General features: G+C 43.7%; 1 protein-coding gene across 4 annotated transcripts in view; it reads left to right on the top strand.

The window, feature by feature from the left end:
* ELK3 (ETS transcription factor ELK3) overlaps positions 1 to 24,707 on the top strand; it is a 148,343-nt gene extending 123,636 nt beyond the window's left edge. For all 4 annotated transcript variants that reach the window (XM_069229540.1, XM_069229539.1, XM_069229538.1 and 1 more), the window contains 2 exons: positions 7,201 to 7,323; positions 19,101 to 24,707. In XM_069229540.1, the coding sequence (XP_069085641.1) occupies positions 7,201 to 7,323; positions 19,101 to 19,199 (222 nt within the window). In that variant the 3' untranslated portion in view covers positions 19,200 to 24,707. The remainder of the gene's footprint in view (positions 1 to 7,200; positions 7,324 to 19,100) is intronic.
* The last annotated feature ends 238 nt before the right edge of the window (positions 24,708 to 24,945 follow it).

The raw sequence follows: 24,945 nt of genomic DNA, 5'->3' as shown, positions 1-24,945 counted from the left end.
AGTCCAAGTCCGTTTATCAGTGTCAAAATTGAAATGTTATCTCCCTCTCAGACAACTAGGATCCCGTAAAAAAGATCTCTTGCAGAACACCCCTATCCGTACCATTAAACATGGTGGCAAAGCCTTCTCTTACTTGCCCCTCCACCATTGGAATGCTCTCCCTCTTCACATTCGCACCTGCCTCAATTTTAGGAATTTTAAGTAACTGCTGAAAACATGATTATTCTAGGTGGCTATTCCTCTTCCCCTACAGCACAGCCCTGAGATACTCCCACAAGAGTGCGCTGTGCACGATACTGAGTATATAGAACATGGGGAATTGGTGCGGAAGAGTGCCACAAGTCTTCTTGCTGTGCTTCCCTACGCCAATGTGGAAGGGCAGGAATGCACCATATTTGTGAAATACGGTGCCTTCCTGTCCTTTCCACATGTGCTGGCGCACAATTGGCTGTGAAGTGCCAATAGTGCAAGAGTGCCTGTTGCATGCAGGATTGTTTTTGTGCAGGAATGGATACCTGCCTGCACAAAAACAATCAAGAGAGGCGTTTCCTCAGAATGCCGCACACATGAAAAGAGGAAAAAAAACAGGGAGAAATAAAAATATTTCTGCTCATTATGCCTGCTCTGGGGAGGTGTAGGGCTTTAGCGCTGGCCCAGGTTTAAGTGATTAAGTAAATCTGGGAAAGCATCAAAATCCATGAGTGTTGCATGGGGAAAACCCACTGCAACGCCCATGGAATTCCTCCTTGACGCAGAATAAGGCAGAATAAGGCAACACAGTGACTTGCGCTGCGCTGTCTTATTCCATATCTATGAGACCATGCAAAGCGGCTTTGTGTGGCTTCGTAGATATGGTGGAGCGTCAAAAAAAGTGACGCTCCGGTGGCGCAAGCCTTTCACAAATATGCCCCGAAATCCCTTGTGTGGAACTGGATTTGTTCATCCAAGAATCATGTACTCTTTTTCAACTAGAGCATGAAAGAGACACCTCTGTGTATTTTGGAGATCGAAAGTAGTAGACATATTACAGGGAAGTAGTTGAGAGTTTTATTTTGACTATTTCAGAGGAAAGATTTAGAATAGGTGAAGCTTCTTAACAATCCTACATATGCATCGGTTGATACAAAACCCCTCCTAACGCCTTCTTCATTATTTACCAAAGAAACAGCAGCACAATTGGTCACATTGTGGGCCTCCATTCTGACTAGGAAGCAAACAAGTCACACTCCTTACAGGCCAGATGTCAAATTTGCTTTTTATTAAGGTGTTAAGCAGTGCTGCAATGTTTTTATAAGTACAAAGAAAGAACCCCATTAATATCAAGTGAGTTGGGGATAGCAAGATCTTTGGGAAGACCCTTGATCATGGATTTGATTATGCTGTCCTAGCATGGCTGACACTCAGTATGCTTTGAATTAAAATATAATATCATAAGCTTTGTTGTAAGAGCCAGCACACAAGTAGCTTGCTTAGTAGCCCCTCAGGTCTGGCTTTATCTGATGCTTGTATGACAAATCTGTTTTCAGCGTCAGGGACATAGAATTAGGGAACTGAACGCTACATGTAGTTGCACCTAGTTTCTTAAGGAATAGTTGCATTTATTACACTCTTCCTAATCTTCTCCCTGTAGACACACATCAGTACATATGTAAGATCGTTTTCACCATAAATAGCCTGCGTCAAAACATACATTAACACACGTTAACAATAACAGGCTCAGCAACCATATATTTCATGGAGTCAGGGGATCAAAGCATACGCCTGAATAAAAAGTGTTTCTATAATTGTGGATCTTGTTTCAATACTTGTTGAGAAGGTCTATTCTGTGGTAGATGTGGGGTTTCTGAGGCTGAAAGGATAAGTGTAGAAAGCCTTATTGTGGCAGAAGAGGTAGGATAGTTACAGCAAGGAAGTGGTGGGAGAAAGAGGTTTGTTTATAGAGCGGTGAAAAGCATGTCTACCATTACCTGTCTGAGTCATTCAATGATAGCAATACATGTGTTTTAGCATGTTTATGAACCCATGAATTTGAATGTAGCCCTACATATATAATGTCTTGTCACCCTGCATTTAAGGTGCAACATAAACCATTAAGCTCCCTCTCGTTGCTAGTTGCTCTCTTAAAGCCAATATCATAGTCTCGTATAGTGTGTGGGGTAGCTCTGCAGAATGAGCCCTATAAAGAGGTCTAGCCTAGTGACATTATTTAAGACCGTTGATGATGTTTGTCATTTGGGACCTGAGGGAGGAGATCTTGACTTGGCGTTTTAGAAGAATGTTTTTGTTTAGTATGCAGTTTGGTCCGGCACTTCGTACTTTGATTTTGTTGGGTGACATCTATAAGAGTAACAATTTCCATTGTATGCAAATTTGAAATTACAATCACATGACAAATATTTGTTATTTCCAGTGTGAAAAAACACACATTCTAGACAATCAAGAAAGCATGGTGTGATGGCATGACTAGTAAAACTGTTAAACAATTTTATCAGTGCTCAGTTTGTAAACAAATAAGTGCCAGTGCCCTTGTCACAAGTTTACTGCAGCGTGCACCACCCATTACGTCTGCCTTCGCTGCCAATGCCATACCAACCCAACCACTGACCATCACACTACTAAAAGATTGAAAATTCACACTATTCCTTGTACCCAAGCTATAAGAATGGTTTGGGCAGCAGGTATTAGTATTTTTTAAGTTACATTTAATTTAAAAAAACACATGTTGTTTTGCTCTTCAAAATTTGACAGACAGTGCCACCATGTGGCAGACTGCCATAAGTGCCAGTGTTGGCAAATAACTGCCGGTGCCGAGCACCGGAAACCACTGGCTCAAATCAAGCACTGAATTTTATACTCAGTATCTTCTCTATGTGAGAATTCAATACACCTTCCACTCGGGGCCTCATTACTTTAATTCTCAAAACAAGATGCAATATATATACTGATTTCCTAAACAATTGAAACGTTTGACAAAACCACTAGTTATACAACAGGTGCTTGACAATTTATAACAGTCATAACTGAAGTAAAGCCTGACACCCTTGTGCTGGGTAAACCCCAAGATCATATATTTTTAGTGTTTAGGCTACCCACTCTTCCCAAAATTGGTCATAGATATACAACACTAATTATCATACCCATGTTTCAATTTTATTTTTAAAATATCCATCATCTTGATAAAATGTACTGCATGTACCTTAGTGGCTCTCCCACCTATGAGTTTTAAGGAGTGCTAATTTAGCCCGTTTCATGAACTGTTATTGTGGGAGAGGAGTGGGACCGAGGATCAAATGGACTGAGAAGTGTCTGGTGTTCAGAGAAGATGGCCGACACCAAAGCCTTGATTTCTCCAGCTTCAGTTTTAAGATGGTCACCCGCTTAGAGCGTGCTCATAAAGTTTCTGTGCGCCACTAATGCTGCACATTAAGAGGCATATTTATACTCCATTTGCGCCGGATTTGCGTAGTTTTTTTTTACGCAAATCCGACGCAAAACTAACTCCATATTTATACTTTGGCGTTAGACCCGTCTAGCGCCAAAGATCTTGGAGTTTGCGTCATTTTTTAGCGTGGACACCTTCCTTGCATTAATGATATGCAAGGTAGGCGTTCCCGTCAAAAAAATGACTCCGAGGCATGTGCGCCGTATTTACACTCCCGGGCAAAAATGACGCCCGGGAGTGGGCGGGTCAAAAAAAATGACGTCCAGCCGCTTTAGCGTCATTTTTTAATGCCTGGTCAGGGCAGGCATTAAGGGACCTGTGAGCTCGGAAGGAGCCCAGAGGTGCCCTCCCATGCCCCCAGGGACACCCCCTGCCACCCTTGCCCACCCCAGGAGGACGCCCAAGGATGGAGGGACCCATCCCAGGGAACTTAAGATAAGTTCAGGTAAGTATTTTATTTTATTTTTTGTGGCATAGGGGGGCCTGATTTGTGCCCCCCTACATGCCACTATGCCCAATGGCCATGCCCAGGGGACATATGTCCCCTGGGCATGGCCATTGGGCAAGGGGGCATGACTCCTGTCTTTGCTAAGACAGGAGTCATTTCAATGGGGGTTGGGAGTAAAAAAAAATGGCGCTAATCGGGTTGAGGCGAAAATTTTGCCTCAGCCTGACTTGCCCCATTTTTTGGCGCCCAAGCTCCATTTTCCCCTACGCCGGCACTGCCTGGTGTAAGTCATTTTTTTTTACGCACACCAGGCAGCTCCGCCGGCTAACGTCATTCCCTAAATAAGGCGCCCGCATGGCGCTTTGGAATGGCGTTAGCCGGCGTTACATTTTTTGACGCACAACTGCGTTGGCGCAGTTGTGCGCCAAAAAGTATAAATACGGCCCTAGGGTCGTTAGCTGTGCACTTGTCTTCTGCAAAGTGTTGCTAGCACATGTCTAAAAATCTCTGTAGTGAGTGTACTGCACAGATTTTATCACGGGAAATATCTCATTAAGTATTTGCTTATCTTATTGTTTCTTTATTTTTAACCAGACTATATGACTATGGCTAAATTCCAAGTTACTTATGGTCCCAAAATTTCGTCCCATTACTCTGGAAACACTTGTCCTTAATTTGCATACAATTTCAGTGAAATACGTCAGTGCAGCAGGTGCGACTATTTTACATAAAAATAAACTTATATTACGTACCATTGCTGCATCTACTATTACTTATGTGACACCAGATGATGTGCAGGAAGGCCTACCAGAGGATGTCTTATTCATTTAGATTAACTACAACAGTGAAGCTCTTACTTCAAAAGAACTCACTTTCTAAATTTCAAAACTCTTCCTTTAAACCCAATATCTTAACCAGTGAGAGGAACGTAAGTCTTTAATATTTGCATCAACTGACAGCCTTCATTTAGTCTTTGCCACAGTGAATACACATTGCTGCCCGGTTGTTCTCATGGTAGAGAGGATAGCATACAGAGTATAGACATTACGGATTTGAAAGTTAAAACGTAGCTTACTTACACTTTCTTGTGTCCGGGTACCTCTGGTTCTAATGATGGAAAAGGATGTGCATTTAATGAAGAATGGAGTGATCAAAATAGGCTAATTCATATTTTGATGCTGAGGAACTGGAGGAATTATTTCTTTATTACATCACATATCTTCATTAGGCATTGAGGCAAAATCAAAATGAGAACTATCAGCCAAATCTAACATATTTGATTTTCAATTAGGAGGACATAAAGAATATTGCTTGACATAAGAGTGCTTTTTTCAGAGGTTCTTCTAAGATGAAATGCATGAGAATGAGGACATGCTTAGTGACGTTCAAACCGTGTATGTTGCGGCCTTGGCTACACGTCCTGTTACAGTATGTAGAAAAATCAAATTGGATAGGAATTTGCTAAAGTCATTTGCAGGAAATCGGAGTGTTTGGAACGCAGTCTTTACGCACGAAGGCCACCCAATTGAACATTTTTCGTTTTTTTACCAAAATCATATGCAGGGCAGAAGAGTATATAAGAGTCAGTCATTCAGTCAGTCAGTCAGTCAGTCAGTAAGTCAGTCAGTCAGTCAGTCAGTCTGTCTGTCTGTCTGTCTGTCTGTCTGTCTGTGTACATAGTAACAGCATGCAGGTAGAAGATGTGAATTTATGGCCAAAGCTGCTTACTTTGAAACTGGGGAACCAGGTTCAACTCTCGTCGTCGCCTCAACCTTCTGTGATTCTGTGCAAATGGTTTATGCCAGGGCATTTTTCATGTGTATTATAGGTATTAAACCAAAACTAGAATGCAAGGGGCTACATCTGTGCAGATAGGTAAAATCACATTTAAAGTCTTAGTTATTGTTTCAAGAGTTATTTACGTATGTAAAATCATTGTAACATTCAGTCTTTAAATTAGTAAAGTGCTCTTCTGATATTACTTTCGATGTAGTGTGATAATAAAAATTCAATTTGAACTTTCCACTGTTGGAATAAATGTGCAAATGTGTGAATACATGTTTACTACAACTGTTGATCTAAATGTCATGCTATTGGCACACATTTTTGTGTAGATGTGTGTCTGTGTGTTTATTACCATGTTGTTTGTGGGGAAGGGGAGATGATGCAAGCGAGGCCTTAAGAAGCTCATGATGTCCAGACCCACCCTCAGTAAAGACAATAGTTATAAATGTAACATGCAACCCGTGAGGCAGTGCTTTTCGCATGTCAGGTTCGCTCTACTGTGGTAATACACTGGAGTGTGACCTTTGTACCCTGGTATAAAATGTGTGGTTGTGCATTTATTAGTACAATTGCCCTGGATAAATGGTTGTTTGTGGGCCACATTTAGTTTCTCTGTGATGCCAGAAATATATTTGTGCCATGGCATGACAAGGTATTTAGGTAAACTGAACTAATAAACATATATTCACATATTCATGACTACAGCGCAAAGATCAAATTCAGGCCTTTTGACATAAGAAGAACCCTTTTTACTGCCTTAAATATTGCACGCAACAATTACTTTATAAGGGGGAAAAAGTCTTCTAATGGTTGTGAGATCCTACACACTTCGCATTCTGATTTTGGTTAAATACCATTTTTTACAACAAATACACATGAGAGAATGACATGGCATTAACCATATATGCAGATGTTCACAGTATATTTAACTATTTATTAATTTTGTTGATTGAGGGGAGAAGCATCATGACTAACTCGAGGCTTCACTCCTGTGAGTCAGGGCCCCCACCTCACAATGGTAGTATATACATATGTCATTGTATATATGCTATATACATATATGTACAGGTGTTTTTAATACGTATGTATTTCTATAACTACCCTCTGAGTGAGATCAGATTGTTGTTCTGGTCACGATGTGGAAACTACTGTTTGAGAGAACATTTTGACTTCGAAAATAGCTTTCTTTGTGGCATGTAACTCAGCCTGACTAGTCAGTAAATACTAGGCTCTGGAATTATATTGACAGCTTCCCCTTTACCAGAACTGTATATGCGGCACACAATCTTGGCTGTGCAACGTTCCTAACACTAAAATGTGCAAAAGTATGTGTTGTTTTAATGCACTACTCATCTCACATTTGTTATTCTGTATGTGCTAATCATGCCTGTTACATAACTAGTAATAACTGAGACAGTGATACCAATGTAGTCTATCTATTTATCTATGGACCCAGGTGATCTTCGCATCACACTACTCAATGTAAACGTCAACAGGTAATATTGATTTGACTTTTACTTTGCAGACACCAACTGGATTATTGCTAACACCGAGCCCCCTGCTGTCGAGTATTCATTTCTGGAGCAGTTTGAGCCCAGTGGCACCTCTCAGTCCTGCCAGGATGCAGGGACCAAACACTTTATTTCAGGTGAGTTCCTCTCATAACATACTTTCTTCCACCCTGTAAGCACACAAAGGAGGAGGAGGGGAAGTTGAAAAAATGGTTACGTTGTGCCTGAGGCAGAAACTTATTCAGTCCCTATATAGCACAAAAGTATCTAGCATACAACGAAAAAGATGCGGGAACCTTATTATTAGGAACTGATTCCCTATAGGACGAACCTGGGTTCGGGTCATCCCAGAAAAGTACAACAGACCTCACCCACCAAAGGGACATGCTTCATCAGCCGGCCACTTCTCACTGTGGTTACCTGCTGTTAAAATGAGCCTAGTTTTTACCTCCCTTGACTTCTCTATATGCATTTTTAGTGGAGCCTGACCACACCCGTAGCATAACAATTCAATGTTCTTTTTTTAACTATATGGCATTTTTTATTTTTTATTTATTTTCTTTGCAATCAGTCTTGTAGTGTGCCTGGACATATTTTCAATAGGAAAAAGAAAATGTATTTATAAGTTGTACCATCAATCAATAATTTTATTGACTGGGCCTATCATAGAGGTCCAGAAATTCAACATAAAAAAGTAGCTAATACATTTGCAATAATAAAAACTGGTAAAATGTTTAAAGTGCTAATAACATACATTTACAGTCTTAGCAATATATACTTTACCATAAGCCTTACCACACAAATAGAAAGAAAGATTTAATCCATTGTCATACTTTGCCATACTTTACCATCTACCCACAATACTTCAGTGTTTGAGTGTTTTTAATAACTTGCCCATATGGCCTGAGAGGCAATCTCGAGGTATTGGTATAGCTCAGACATGCTGCCTCTCTGTGTGGAAGATGTTCATGGAGTGCTACTGACTGCCATCGTTCGATGTCCTTAGTCAAGCTCCTACCATCTTGGATTCTGATCATAGGCCCCTCCTGCTCACTGATCACTACCAGGAAATGACTCTGCAATGATACTTTTAATCCCCGTATCTCTGTTAAAAAATGCACTTGGTGCTGGCACTCTTCGTAATGGTAACAGAGCTCACTAGAAAGTGAAGCTTGATATTTCCAGCAGTTCAAAAATGTGCTTTAGCTAATGACCAATCAAAGGTTAAGTATCACTGAGACTTTTGCAAGGTTTCACTGTTAGCCTGACTGTGTTATAATTTACTGAAATGTCGTTTACAAATGCCTTAGGGCTACACCTGGGTTAAGTCCCTGCTCAGACCTACAACAATCTTTTGCATGATCCTATTACCGCTGAAAATGAGGACTAGGGTGTCACCTTTAAAAATAATTTCTCCATAATAACAACTATATCTCTATAATGTTTAGCAGAACTAGGTTTCTGACTAATATCCTCCGTTTTCCAACTATGACCCTTGAGTTAATGCCAGTCTACAGGTCTCTGGATCCCACTCTCTGTTTGCGAATGGCTCATTGAAATAGCAGGTAAGGTATTCGTAGAGCGGTGGAGGAGTCAAAATGGCGCCCGGGACGGAAGCTTAAATTAGAGCTCCGACCCGAGCCCACATAAAAACATCCTGAAGGCGCCCCCGGGCTGTCGTGCGGACGTGGGGGAGGCCGGTGCGAACACCCGGCAGCCCTCGGGAGCTGTGCGCGCCCGACTGAGATGACGCGCAAGGCGACCTGAAGTGCGGGCTGCTGAGAGACCGCCGGCCGCGTTGTCGTGGCCAAACTTGAGCGGCGTGCATAGACGGGGACGGAGCGGGTTGCGCCACGACAGGATCCCGGAGGGACCTGACCTGAGGTAGGGGGCGGGGCTTTGGAGGCACCCCCCCCTGCTCGTGGAGCTCGTTGGTGGGGGGGGGAGCTCGTGCGCTGGCCGCCCCTTCCCCCGGTGCCCCAGCTGCCGGCTGCTAGCTCTGCCGGCTGCCGCTCCCTGCTGGAGGAGTGGCGGAGCACCCTGAAGTCTTCCTTTCAGCCCAGGCGGGCATGTAGACCCACCTGGACCCGATTTTGCCGAGGTGGAGGCGCGGAGGCGGCTGGGGGCGGCTGTTGTGGTGTGCCTCCCCCTGCGGGGGTGGAGGTAGTTGCTGCGGCGGAGCGGGGGTGGGCCCCGGTGGAGGTGGGCTCCCCCTCACCGCCCCCCCCGGTCACGGCTGCACTGTGGGTCAGTCTGACTCCCCCCCCCCCTCACCCATCGAGGGGAGGGGCAAGGCGCGGCAACAGGGTGAAGAGGGGACAGGCCCAGGGCCCCTGAGTGGGCCAAAGCGACTGGGTCCATCAGTAGCCAATGGCTGAAAAGTGGAGAGAGTAACAGACTGCAGAAATTCCTGCCAGTAAACTGGTACTGCTAGGAGCTGATGAACAGGGCAACATACTTATGGATTGTGTAACATAACATACTGTACAGCAACACCCCCTAGGGGGAACCACGGTGGATTACTGCCCCTATGTTACTATTAATGTCTGCTGGCCTAGAAGTATTGCAGGCAAAGGGAGCCTGCGGACCACGCTGAACCACTGCACCCCCCTCTTCCTCTCTGCACGGTGGGCACCGCGGGCCGGGCTGGCTGTGGCGCGGGGGGAGGTCTGACTGAGGCACACAAGGGTTTCAGTTGAGGACCACACCATCCAACCGGTGCACAGTCACGCTGCCCCGCTCATTGCCTGCAGCCTATCCACTGCACACCATGGCTGGAAGAACTAAATCCGCGAAAAACCAAGACCGACTTACACAGGGACAGCCAACAAGCGACCAGCAGCTAGCACCAACTCTACAAGCACTGGAAACCACACTGCAGGCCCACTCTACCCAATTTGAAAAAGTACTACAAGCAATAATGGACACTAAAACCTCCCTGGAGAACAGGCTAGACTCAGTATCACAAGACTTAAACTTGCTTAGAGTGGATCATCGTAATTTGGCGGAGAGAGTGAAGTCAACGGAAGCGGAGCTAAAAGAACTGAACCCTTCGGTCTTGGCTAATCACAAACAAATACAACGGCTGGATGCAGAGGTAAAAACACTATGGCTCGTGCCGAAGAAGCAGAATGCAGATCCCAGCAAAACAATATACGCTTCTTAGGATTCCCCGAAAAGCTAACAGAGCAGAATACAGAAATATTCTTGGAGCAATGGCTGATCAAGGAGGTGCTAAGTGGGACCCCGTCGAAGTTCTTCTCTGTGGAAAGGGTACACAGGGTACTGGGGAGACCCCCGGCCCCGGGTCAGCCGCCCAGACCTCTGATAGCGAGATTCTTAAATTACAGGGACTGCGACTTAATTTTGCAACAATTCCGCAGTAAAGGCCCCTTCCGACACGAGGACTCAGAAATCAACGCTTACCCAGACTTCACTCAGGAAGTGCAGAGACAGCGCAATCCATTTGTGAAAGTCAAACAACGCCTCCGTGAGCACAATATTAAATATGCCCTGTTGTTCCCCGCAAAGCTGAGAGTAATATCAGATGAGCACACCCATGTATTCACTTCTCCCGAGGATGCCTGGACGTGGCTGCATGCCAAAGGCTTGGCGCGACCCCAAACCGGAACAGATGAAGGAGAGGAATGGCTGACCACTCCACTGCAGAAGTGTCACAAGAAAAGAACCAAGGGTCAGCCCACCGAACAACAGGCAGCTGAGGAAAGGGCAAAAGCCTTGAAAGAAACTCCTCTGTACACGCAAAATACTTTTGAGGCTTTGCGGTAGGCCCCAGCGGACAGCCCAGACTACGACTCGGCTAGCTCGGCCTCCACGCTCACAGAATCACTTATGGGGCCGAAACTCACGCCTCGAATGGTGGACGAACGGTAGATGAAGGACGCCGGACACCTCCCCCCCCCCGCTGCCGAGAGGAATGACAAATCTGTAAGGAGATACAGACTAACTTCACATGCACCTGCGCGTTGTGGAAGGCTGCTACGGACCATGTATATCTTTAGTCTATTTAACTGCTTCTGTTGAAAGTATTGTTTAATGTCGTTGATCGTGCGCTCGGGGTGGGGGGAAGATAGCCCGGGAGCGCCCAGTTGTAAATGCAGTCCATGGCTGCGGAAAGATGTGTGCCCCATACGTGAGCCTCATCTGGTTGCTAACATGGCTGCCCCACAGGTATTCACATGGACACAAAGTTCGTTAAGTATTAGTGTGTTTGGTAGTTTGATATTAGTTAATAGTTTGGTGTTGGGTGTCGGTAGGGGGAGTGCAGGGGGATCAATAGTTAAGTCGAATTCACAAGGTCAATACAAAACACAGGTAATACTGCCAGCGCTGATACATTTGAGGGGACATCTAATTGGGTTGGAGGGGACTAGCGAGGACACAGTCAACAGTACGGAAATGCAGGCGGGTGCTACACACTATGCAAAATGGCGTGAAATGCAAACCTCTCAGTGCATCAATATGATATAATCACATGGAATGTGAGAGGCCTGGGTGCTCCAAGCAAAATAATCCGGGTATATGACTGCCTCAGACGGCAGGGCGTACACATAGCTATTCTACAGGAGACACACTGCCTGGAGCCAGACTTATGGGAACTACGAGAAAGATGGGGCGGACAGGTGGTGGGCACAACGTAATCAGCATTCGCAAGGGGAGTGCTGATTTGGATAGCAGGCGGGGTTCCCTTTGTGCAAACCTCACAGACAATAGATCAAGGGGGTAGATACGTGGTAATAGAGGGGCACCTAGACGGGAAGCAACTGTCAATTATCGGCATCTATGCCCCCAACAGTGCAATAGTTGAATTTCTAGGCACACTTACCCCAGCATTATTAGTAAACCCCGAAGCCCCAGCTATTTGGGGTGGCGATTTCAATAGCATCCCGAACGCAGAATTAGACAGGTCCAACATTACCCCGAAAGCAACACTAAATAGAACAGCCAGAAGCCCCTTGCTTGCCTGGGCGGCAGATATGAGAATATTTGACTTATGGCGCACAAAACACCCCCAGCAGAGGGACTACTCATTTTACTCAATACCCCACAAAGTATACACAAGAATAGATATAATATGGGGGACCCGGGATATCTGCGACCTGACAAATACGTCAGAATACCTGGCCAAAACACTATCCGATCATTCTCCACTTAGAATAATTCTGAACTGGGGCAGGAGACGCTCACAGATCCCTACATGGCGAATGCAGGGGGAGGCCCTTCAGGATCAGGCGTTCAATGAAGGATTAAATGTAGTAGTGAAGCAGTATTGGGAAATCAATAAGGAATCTACCAGTTCCAGAGCATTAGAATGGGAAGCACATAAGGTCGTAGTTAGAGGGCACTGTATTTCAACCAGCTGGGGAGTTAGGCGCACGTTACACGCGGAAATAAATAAGTTAGAAAAGGAACTGGAAGAAATGGTAAAAGCGGTGGCAAATAATATGACTCCATACACAGCGCTAAAAGAGGTACGAACAAAATATAACGAAGCAGACTTTCGCCTCCGGCGGCACGACCACAAATACCGTTTAATGCGCTTACACACAGATGGCGATAGGTCTGGCAGGCTGCTGGTGTGGCTCCTCCGCAAAAATCGGCAGCACTCCCCCATTGGGATTATAAAGGGAGACGCAGGCAAAATGTAGAACACACAGGTAGAGATTAATGGGGCGTTTAGGGAATATTACACAAACCTATACACCAAACGCACAACATGCACACCTCTACAATTGGGGTCTTTCCTGCAGGGCTCCCCAATGGAGCAATTATCGCTGATAGACAGGCAGATACTGGAGGCTCCAATAACACTGGAAGAAATAGAGAGTAGTGTTACAGATGCCTAGGAACAAAGCCCCAGGAACAGACGGACTCCCAATAGAATACTACTCTACATACTCGACACACTTGAAGCTGCACTTGCTGAAAGTGTTTGAGGAGGCATGGTCTAACAAAACTATTCCTCCAACACTAAGAGAGGCAATGGTGGTGGTCCTCCCTAAACAAGGGCGCGACCCCACCGACGTTAAATCCTACAGGCCATTATCCCTCCTGAACTTAGACTGCAAAATCCTAGGCAAAATCATGGCCAACAGGTTGGCCCCCCCTAATACATACTGTGATACATGAAGACCAAAATTACTTCATCCCAAAACGTAACACCTTCTTAAATATCCGTAGGCTCCTGGGTGTACTGGGGGACACTCCCCCGGAGGCTCATGACGAGATGGTACTATCGCTAGATATTGAGAAGGCATTTGATACTCTGGAGTGGGACTTCCTGTTTGCCACTATGCAGGGCATGGGAATTGGGCCTACGTATATACAATGGGTACAGACACTGTACGCCAAACCACAAGCCAGGGTAAAAACAGGCGAGGTCATATCTGAGAGTTTCCCGATCACAAGAGGCACTAGACAGGGCTGTCCCTTGTCCCCCTTGCTGTTTGCCATAGCAATGGAGCCGCTGGCTACCCGAATACGTGCTATGCAAGAGAGATGGGGGGTGGTCAGGAGTGGGCTACACCACAGTATATCACTGTACGCAGATGATGCACTAGTATATGTGCGGAACGTAAGTGAGACAATACCCTTAGTAATGTCACTCCTAACCAAGTATGGGGACCTATCGGGGCTGGTGGTGAACTGGGATAAATCGTGTATATTTCCGTTAACTAGATGGTCTCCGGCAAGAAAAGAGAACGCCCCGGCTGGCCGCTTGAAATGGTGTTTCGATACATTCAAATACTTGGGGGTGCATATATACCACAAGAATGAAGACCTCAGGGATGGGAAACTAGGGAGAGCACTAGCATCTATGAAGGGTTCACTACGGTTCTGGACCAAACTCCCATTATCGCCCAGGGCAGAGTGGCAGTGGCAAATATGTTGCTGCTGCCTAGGTTATTATATTACTTCGCGGCGCTGCCACTCTGGGTCCTCAGAGATCTGAACGCAGTTTTACTGCAACTAATATGGTGCGGTGGCAGGATAAGGGTCGCACTCACCACACTGCAGCGCCCGCTCGCCGCGGGAGGACTGGGGGCTCCCAACTTTGAACTTTACTATGCTGCTGCACAGCTACAGTGGATACTGAACTGGTTGCACAGGCCGACACAGGCGGAGTCCACGTGGCTTCGGGCGCGACTAAATGGGGCACCATTGATCACATGGTTAACGAATAAAATACCAAGGGGGGAACCTGGCAACCCATTAATGGCAGTGGCGCACTCGTGCTGGCAAAGGTACATACAAAAGGGTCATAAAGCACTCCCATACTCGCCACTCCTCCCATTGGGACTAATCCCGGGATGGGCTAATGCAGTGGGATCACACTCACTTAAGATTTGGTCCGAGGCCGGAATAACAATGGCTGGGGACTGCTTTGAAGAAGGGAAACTGATGTCATTTGAATCCATCCAATCCCTCACGGCAGTGAACCCTGGGCACTTCCTGTCCTACTACGCCATAAGTCACCTAATCAAAAAGACGTGGGCGGCTGGAGACAGGGAACCCTTGAGCTCTCCCACACTGCACCACATGCTGCAATTCGACGACCAAACAAAAATAGTGACAAATTTGTACAAAACCCTGAATAAACCCCCTGAGCTTAATTTGTAGAGAACGAGGGACAGGTGGAATGCAATCCTCACTGACCCGATATCGCAAACGGACTGGCCGGAAGCCCTCTATCACACTCGGGGGTATCCAGAAACCCCAGGTTTCGCTACACGCAATTCAATTACACGCACCAAATATACCTATCTCCAGCCAGGATTCACCGCATGTTCTCTGGTTCGACGTCTGCCTGCCCGCGGTGTGATGCCTCAGAAGCACACTTCTACCATATGGTATGGGAGTGTGCACACATATATAGGGAATGGAGAGGAGTGGTAGAAGAGGTAGCGGAACTAACAGGTCTGACACTCGCAGCAGACCCCAAATCCTGCTTGCTAGGGCTGAGAACCAGAGAAAAGAAACATAGACACTTACATAAGTTTGTAGACCTAGCATTCGTGATGTACAAGAGGCTGATTGCGATGAACTGGAAGGCACCCAGGGCACCTGACCTGAAAGCCTGGCACTCCCTCACACTGTGCTGGACTCAGACAGAATCTCAGGTACTAAGCAAATTAGCACAAGCAGGACAACAACACACGGGAAAGGAAGCCTGGGAAACACTGGTAGCCCGACTAGAGGCAAAAAACGATGAGAGGCCGCCTTGAACTAGACAGAGACTTAGTGCGGCGCCGACCCGGCCAGCACTCACTCAGCGGCAGCCTACCTAAACAACACCCGCAGAACATCATGCGAAGTGCTGGGAGTCCACACCCGTTCATTAGAGGTCGGTGTCAAGTATAATTAGCACTCAGGGAGGAAAACACAAACAGCACGTACACAGCGTACACTATCATGCCACACTAAACAATCAGTAATAGGCTCAGCCCCCCTCCTTCCCAACACAACCAATAAGTGTTATGAGGCTATTCCATCAATTAGGGGCCCTGAGACAGGACCACTAGGTGCCACAAGGAACGCTTCCTCAATTTTGCCCGGCATTCAAATATATATACTGTAAGCAATAACAAGACCTAAGTTATGTTATATGTAGGGTGGGGTTCTCGTTTGTTAGTAATATTGTATATGTATTTTATTTTTTCTTCTTTTTCCTTTCTTTTTTTAATTTTTTCGATATTGTTGTATTCTCTCTTTTGTTATTAGGCGAGTAAGCAAAGATACAACAGATTCACAAAATCCTATCAATGTAATCACATATTCATGTTGTATGGATCTGCATTAAAAATCTCAATAAAAAATATATATAAAAAAAAAAAGGTACTCATAGAGCTACCAGTAGCGTTTACAATGTAATATACCTTCTATAAACCTACCTTTAATCTGCTCCCGATTTTGGAATCACTTGACCTTACCCAGACAGTTGGCCTCACTGTCACACTCTTGAGCTTTTCTTAAGCCTATCTAATCCCCTATGGCTTGGCTAACCCTGTTTATTGGAGTAGACTGATCACCAAACCATCACTTTTGATACTGAATTTTTAAAGTTATTTAAAATTCCTGTTAGGTGTTGGAGAACATCTTGTGATGTCGGTTTCTTCTCCAACATTTTTTACTCAATGTAACCTTTTGCTAATGACGTCTGCGTTGTGCTAAACAATACTATGCTAAATTGACAGTTTGCTAATCACTGTAGCTCTGGAATAAAACAGAAATATACACGATGCAAGGAAATGTTTCCAGCATATTGCCCGCTTAGGAAGAATCTATTAATATGATTAACTTTCATGGCAAGGGAAAGGTATTCTGCATGACCAGAAACATTCCTGCTCCACCCGATTTCTTTGACCTTTGTCGTTTAAAGGAAGTTACTCGTTATGGTTTATAAACTTGCGTTCTACCTTACTTTTCAAAACGTTATGCTGCGAAGTTGCTAAGCTCAGTCCAGCTCAAACTATTTGAAAAATATGTAGGATCCCAGCACCCAGTTGCATTGCCTGTTAGAGAGAAAGCAAGACTCTACCATTGTTACTGGAGTTGATAAGGCTTAAGGTTCCATGGGAACACCCATGTACCTATCACCCATTGTATGCTCTCATGATGCAAAGTTATGCAAAGTAGCGCAATACATCACTTGTACCACTATTTGTCAGTTTCCCACCTTAAGACAAATTTTGTCCTGGAAAGCAAATAGTTTATGTAGACTTTACACCGGTCTTCGTGGCTTTTTGTTGTCACTTTGCACTGTTGCAAAGTCTTGATAATTCTATACCCACATCTTTATTATACCCTGTTGAAGCTTTGAAGCCAAAGATAGATTTGGAAACAGGTCTCTGACAATTGTTGTTATTATATTTGTGTGTTTAGTGTTAGAGCCATAGGCAACAGGTGTTTCGCTCCGGAATGTCTGGCACTCTTGATGGCAAAATTTCCACTAGAAAGCAAGGGTGATTTTTCCACGGACTGATTGGTAATACATAGAAATATATTAGTGAGGCACCCTTATGCCCTGCAGTTACCAGTCTCGACTTGCCTTTTATATATATACACATTCCATTATCTCCGTGCCTTGAGAAAGTTCCAGGGCATATTGCAAGCTAGTGTGAAACTCATGTTATCTATTGTTCTACTCGCACATACACAAATTAAGGGCCAGATGTAGGTAAGTTAGGTTTTGTGATTAAACCAAAAAATGACCATAGGACCACTCCCTGCTCTGGAAAACTGTTTTTAATGCCATTCACAAAGGGGAAGGGGTCCCATGGGGAATGGGTGAAATGAAATGGGTGCTAACTGCGATTGGTTTGCGACCGCGTTCGCAGTCACAAAGAAATCTGGCCTTGCAATGCGACTCGCAATTAGGAAGGGGACTCCCCTTCCTAATTGCGGCTCGCAAACCCGTTTTTCACAAGGTTACCAAATCGCAAAATGGGTTTTGTGCATTGCATAGTGCAGTTTGTACGTCGTAAACAGCGAAAATCGCTGTTTGCAACTTGCAAACTGTTTCCTACATCTGGCCCTAAATCTAAAAAATTGTCGCAGATCAGGTTGCAAAGTTATTTCACTCCTGAAATCCCCTGGAATTCAAGGCACTCTCCTTGCTACTTCTAGTCTCAAGACAGAATGACAAGATATTCACTCTTACCTCTCGATAGTAGATATGAGTCGTTGAAGCAGTATGTTTGGGTGCTAGGGCTCAACCTGGTAATGTTTTTGGTGGGTGAGAAAGGGAGCGCGATATCATTTCTGCTGCCACAGGCATTTTGATGAATCAGCACCCATATCTGGTTGCTAGACACAATTCCATTTGTTGGTAATCAAAATAGACATGTTGTAAACTGATTTTATTTTGCTACCAGCTAAATGTATAATGTCCACAACTAAGGATCATGAGGCAAAACCAATGTAACTATAGTAGGGTAATATGCATTTTATAAATTTAGAAATGCTTGATGTTCTAGAACCATATTTGGATTCACTTATTACCTATACTGACAAGAAGACATCAGTGGACAGTCAGAAAGTTAAATGGTTTTCAAAAGGGATGGAATAGTGTGGCTATCGCATATGCACTACATATCTTCTAGTTCTATTCAACAAAATAGAGTGTTTTCCTGGGAACCACTAAGTGCATTGCACTTTTATGTTTACCGTCACTTGACATGAAAACCTCAAACATCAAAATCTACCAGTTGCAGAAATGAGTAAATACTTGCCATTCTTTGTTCTGAGAAAAACAGAAATAAACACAAAGCAATGGATAGAATGCGTGAATTAATCTCAGTATCTGGTAATAACTCAGAGCTGCAATCGTTTTTGTGTTCACTGTGCCTCCAAAGACAGTGTCCCTGCAGGTACATTGGTCTTGGCTCAACCTACAAAGGGACAATCCATCACAGTTGCTAGTCCACATGAGCTTTAAATGGGAATGGACAAAACCTCAGGCAAGGCCTGTTCATTAAGGGTCAATTTGAGTTAAGTGGCACACTGAACTACATGACCCTTATCTTGGCATACCTTTCACACCTATGTCACTGAGAAGTGTAGCAACAGGGATGATGAAGTACTTCAATTAATTCTTGACCATTTTTTGGGGACTTTTTTTAAATTTTATTACATGTCTATGGCTCATGGTGTTTTGAACGTTTTGAATATTGTATCCTTGAATAGGCAAATTTGAAAACAACTTTAAAACACATTTCTTTGTCTGTGATTGGTTTTATGGGGGGGTGGGGATAAATCAAGTCTGTGTTTTCGTTTGAAAGATTCAACATTTCTATATGAAATAGAAAGCATGCTGCTGATAGCAAATGGCATGACTGCAGCTTTATTCTAGTGTTGAAGAAAATTCTCACACTTCTTTTTCCCCCCACTGCAGTTTCCAGCCATGTTGAATGGTCACATTCCAATGCCACTTTCAAGTCTGGACCGATGCTCCTCTCCTGCTCTGCTTTCCTCAAATATTCAGAAATCCTGATAGGTATTCGGAAATTCTGATAATACCTATCAAAAACTATGGACTCATTAACCGATGTAACAATTCATTGCATTGTTCTGATATTTTCCTGTGCCACATGATAGCCATCGTGAAACACTGTATACGTTGGTTGCACTTTTTACTGTATTGATATTCTAGTACAATGATGTTCATTTTAAACAGTGTTTTTATATGAAAACACAATATATGTTTTGTATTATTGTTAACATTTTTGCACCATCATAACTTTCAAGGTGTTGAACACTGTTGATGGTGTTGTATTTCATGATGTTTAGTATCATGTCTAATAGTGATACTGTTGCCACCCTCCCTCCAGCTTTCCTTCCCAGAATCACTGTTCTCTGACCAACCATGTTGATCCATGGTTTCTTCATGCTCATCCATGGATGACCAGGGGTTGACCATGTTTTTACCGTGCCTTCGACCAAGGCACGTCCCCTGTTGATTCTCCTATTTGTATACACTTCTGCTTCTGTAATCTATAACCGACAGTGCCTTTTGCATAATGTCTTGCAATTGTTTTATGTATCGCCAGTATGAAGACAAAAGGCAAAGCGAGTGTGAAACTTTGATATATTTTCAAAACTTTCTTCCTCCCCTCACATTAGACAATATGATAAAGTATATAAAGCTTCTTTATATGTATTGCCTTCGAATTGTATTAATAAAAAGTGTAATTTTTTGTTAAAAGCAATAAATGCTTTGGACTACAAAACATTCACTGTGCATGAAAAAATACTTTTACGAACTATTAAAAGAAATATGATAGCTTCTATAATATAATTTCACTTTTACCATATACTTCCTAGGAAATTATATTGCCTTTTACACTGCAATTATAATTGTTGATTCCCTTGACCGAAACAGTTCCAGACAGATGCAGTTTCTAAATTGAAAATGTAAGAGTTATGGCCTGTTTGACGAGTATATTATCTCAAATGAGATGTGGGTTCACTTACTGTATTGATAGCTGTTCCCTGGTAATGCATATTTGTCGTCTATTACTCTAGCCGCTTGCACACAAAAAAGTGCTGTTCGACCAGTGATGAAGGAGACTCATGACAGGAGCAAAACTGGAATGTCCACAAATATGCAAGTTACTGTGCTCCAGGCCATCATTGGTCCTTCCATCTATGAAGGGCCCTGTTCTGTGTAAGGTCGGACTCATTTGCTGTGGCCTACCAGTGAATGACGCAACTGTGCTTAGGTGGCGGGAGAAGGGAGTTTGGGGGGTGGGTGGAAATTAGACCTCATAAACCACGCCTGCAACTGAAGTGATTTTGTGACATGGTAGGTAGTTCACTAGCGCTGTGTTTGTGCATGCCCTCACGCTAAATTAGGCAATAAATAATCTAGGGGTAAAAACTTGCCTAGAGAAGTCTGTTTGGCCATATTTAAAAACATAAGTCATGTGGAGACCTTTATTGAGTAGGGTCAAGATGTTTCACTGACTTAATAATTTCAGCAGCTTCTTTGCGACTTTATGACTGTGATATGAACTAGGGGTGTCCCTGCAGGTACTGTCATTACTCCGATCCTCACAATACCCTGTGTAGCCGTGATCAGGCGCATACAGGGGATACCTAAAATACTTGCTGTGGAATCGGCCTTTTATTCATAATGTGCTGACGAAGTCTGTACTTCTGTAATGGGGAAGCACCGATGAAGACTGATCAGACCAATGGGATCATTCAGCATGTGGGCTGTGGGCACCTACTAGGAGGCTTAGAGCTTGAATACTTAGTAGGAATATTCAGTTTCCCAATTTTGTACTAACAGCTACTTGTGCTGAGTGTTACATTATTTTATTTCCTCAGGTCCTGAAGAATCCACCGCAATTATTGAACCAGTGAAACATGGTGACCCTACTTCATAAAGGTGCTGAAGAGCATCAGCAAAAACCATTGGCAAAGCTAATAAATCCGCATTACCGTAACCGAACAAGCAATGCCAAAGTTAATAAATCTGCATTACCGTAACAAAAATGAGACCTGTGAGTTTTGCAAATGGCTGTTTGTATGGCGACACTTCGCCTGTTATGATAGACTGGGACTAGGCATGGCTTCAGAGGGCAGATTCCAGAGTTAGGAAAGTACTGGCATCAAAAGGGCTTTAATTGTTCCATATCCCTCAGGATCTGAGCTCCAGTAATGAATAAAAATGGACATTGAAACGGGTGCCTACTAACTCTCTGTACTGTATATGTCCTTAACTTTTTTGCCATCAAAAGCACTGATCCATTTCTGAGCAGTGAATGTAAGAAACATTATGGTAATCCACTTCAGCTAATTAGTGCCTCTATATATTTTACATGTTTTACTTAATTTTGTATTTTCTAAAAGTGTTAGCTATTTCCAGGATGTTAGTTTTCTGTATTGCGCATACTTTGAACCAAGTTGGTTCCAGGTGTTTCTCAAGGTCCGTTATTGAGAGGTCTGGAGTTCAGGCTGTCAGTGCCTGTCAGTGGGTCAAAACAATGCTCAGAATACATGGGCGTTCTGCCCGTTGCCTCACCGCAGAGCGCACCGGACAATGGTCTTGTATTCCACTTGCAATTGTGATTCTGTGCAAATGTGTGTAAAGGAGGTATGTAGTTACCAAAACTTTGACAAGGAAAAGGAAAAGAAAATGCAGTGCTTACAGATAAGTGTGCGCATTGTATGTTTGGCTGGTGGTGAAATGAAGGATATGCAAGGAAGTGCATTGAGAAGAGAGAGAAAAGAGGGTGTTTAACATGAAAGTGATGCAGTGTAAGATAGCAGATGGAGGAGATGTGGAGAGAAAAAAGGCGTAGATGTGTAACACAGAGTGAACATAACAGGAGTGATTGAGGCACTTTGAAGACTGCTAGCTCCTCCACAGGCTTCAGTAATGTCTTTAATGTGAGATTAGAGATCCCCTTGCAAGCGGGTGCAGATAGTGATGGCATCCGCCTGTAAGGGGATGTCTGGGGGGACATAGCAACCCCTTTCCCCCCTCCAGAGGGCTGCCATAAAATTGAAGGTCTTCCATAGCAAGAACTGGAGAAAAGCAGAAATGAACTAGACATTGATCTAGAGAATAAAAGTGATAGCAATAACAATATTATGTAGTAAAAAATAAAACAAAACTAGTATAATCGAACAGACCTGTTGCACATTTTATTAATGTAAATATAAATGAGTGGAGGTGGTCCTACCTGTGGCCTTCAAGTGACAGTCTACACGAGGTACATACTCCATTGAGGAATCAATGCTTCAGGATGGAATGGAATATGAAGCAAACAATTGCAACACATGTCTGTGTGTGCACAATGTGGGTATCGTGTTCTTAAATATTCACATGAAGCACACCATAAATGCACTGACCGTGCACATCTCCTTGAACACCACCTATCACCCAATATGTATTCCAGTTGGTGCACTAACCAACAGAGAGACAAATATATCTTGCACACTTTATAAGTTAATCCTGGAGTTGAGCATGGATACATACTTTTCTTTATACCATTAGTTACCAGATTTAGCCTTCAGGCTCCAAAGGGCCGCAGCCTTGGGTACCACCATTAGTCTTGACTGTAGAGTGCCTTGATAGTTATAAACTCTTGAATTCATTTTTCGCTGCTCCATGACCTGCCTCTCACAAAATAACATTGGGTTAACTTATTACATGAAATAAGTGATGTCAATTTGGAGCAGGCAGGAATGTCAGTTGGGTATCTAAAGAATTGTAATTGAAAACCCTCTTTTATGGTAAAGTTGGGTTTAAGTCACAATTCTGAATATTCCACTTTTAGAAAGTTGGCATTTTCTTGTCCCAACCATTTGGTGCCTGCAGAGGGTATCCTGGGTCCTATGACTAGGTGTAGCTGGAAGTTGGTATTTGTGTATTGCTCCCAGACATTGAGGCAAGGGGGAACAGGTATTGGCAGGATGGGCTATCTCTGACTTGATGAGGGGACAACCTGGGGCCATGGTAGGGAGGCAGAAAATTCCAAACACCTCTGGGGTGGCAGCCTCTAGAAATTTCTCCTGCTTCAAAGTGGAAACCAGGTACTATAAAAAATTGACCCTCAGACCCCACTCTTTCGTACACCTCTAGATCTATGGAAGACCCAGAAGGACTGCTATCCTGCTCTGCAAGAAGGACTGCCCCTCTGCTGCCCTACTGGCTCAGTGGGTCCATAATTTAAATTATTACAACATTTAAAGGTATCATGACTGTGAATTAGAATAGCCTAGTTGCCCTGGAATCCACATTAAAAGTGAATATAACAGGCTAATTTGCAGCAGTAATCTCAATTAAACAGCCCCCTCTAGTCACCCCTCTTTTGAATGCAAAAAAAACAAGGTGATGGATTTGATGCATGAATTAATCTCAGCCACTGGTAATCACTCAGGACGGCAACCCAGTCCATTGTTTTTTTGCCCACCATGCCACCCCAGTTTAGACTCTGCCAGATGCAAATCATTCTTGACCCTGCTCATCAATGGGAACAGTCAAGCCGGAAATGCCAGTCCAAATATTCTCTGGACCAGAAACAAGCATCCTCGGACCAGTTTCAGGGTATCACACCTCATCAGTCAGGATTGCTTGAATCCAGTGGCACAGTTAGCCCAGGACTTACATCTGGGCATCCCAGGTACGCTGGGGTGGCAAATGCAAAAACAGCAAGGTGATGGATGGAATGCTTGAATTAATCTCAGCCACCGGCAATCGCTTTTCCCCGGCAATCTTCACTTTTTTTCCCCAGCCATATGCAAATCAGTCTTGTTCCTGCTCCCCATGGGAACAGTCCATCCCAAACTGCCAGGCCAAGTCCTCCCATGACCGGAAACAAGCATCCTGGGACCGGTTTCGGGCACAGAGCAATGTGATTAGCCCTACGGGGATATTATCTGTCTTATGGTCTTGCCCTATCCTAAAAGCTTACTGGACCAAGGTATGGAGTATTATACGTCAGGTTCACACAGTAAGTATCTAACTGCTTAGATCGTGTACCTTTTGAATTTTGGTTTACACAATGTGGTGTAAGAATACACAGATAAATGATGAAGCTGTAGAGCTAGGAATGGCGTTGTCTTCAGATTTATAATGTTCTTTGTCCATTTCACTCGACTGAGATAGGGACTAACAATATTAGTCATCAATACGAAGCCTGTATAATGAATGAGATGTTAGAGAAATGCTATGTTGATAAACATTTTTAATTAAGTTTACACTATACGGACATGACTGTACAGCTCTTGCTGCTTCTTTTTATATATATCTCTCACTATCATGGAATGTTGATTTGGTGCATAGCTTTAAATGAGCGATGAAGATAGGGGTCTAATCAAGTAATATTTGTCACAGGATTTCAGAGGCAGTAGTAAAGAGCTATAAATTAGCTAATGTAACACTACCCTGATGCTAGAGTCCAACCATTTTTAAGAAATCAATGGTATGAAAACTTATTGGGTATTAATTGTTCCACATTTAGCACATTAAAAAAACCTCAAAACAATACTTTAAGAACCGTGTTGCCCTTTAATTCTGTAGTAAATATGCCAGCAGTAATATTCTGATGTAGGACTTTTTATTGGCCTGAAACGCATGGCAGTGGGGTGTGGATTGGGGTTTGTCAACATTAAGGAACAGTGGTGAGTGATATTTGGTGAATTAAAACACCGTGTTTGGCGCATCAAAAATAATTGAACAAACACCTTGATTGGTCCCTGGTTGTTTGTGAGTGTGCGGATTCATT

The sequence above is a fragment of the Pleurodeles waltl genome, chromosome 4_1 (assembly GCF_031143425.1).
Source record: "Pleurodeles waltl isolate 20211129_DDA chromosome 4_1, aPleWal1.hap1.20221129, whole genome shotgun sequence".
NCBI classification, from domain to species: Eukaryota; Metazoa; Chordata; class Amphibia; order Caudata; family Salamandridae; genus Pleurodeles; species Pleurodeles waltl.
This window is presented reverse-complemented; position numbering and strand designations above follow the sequence as displayed.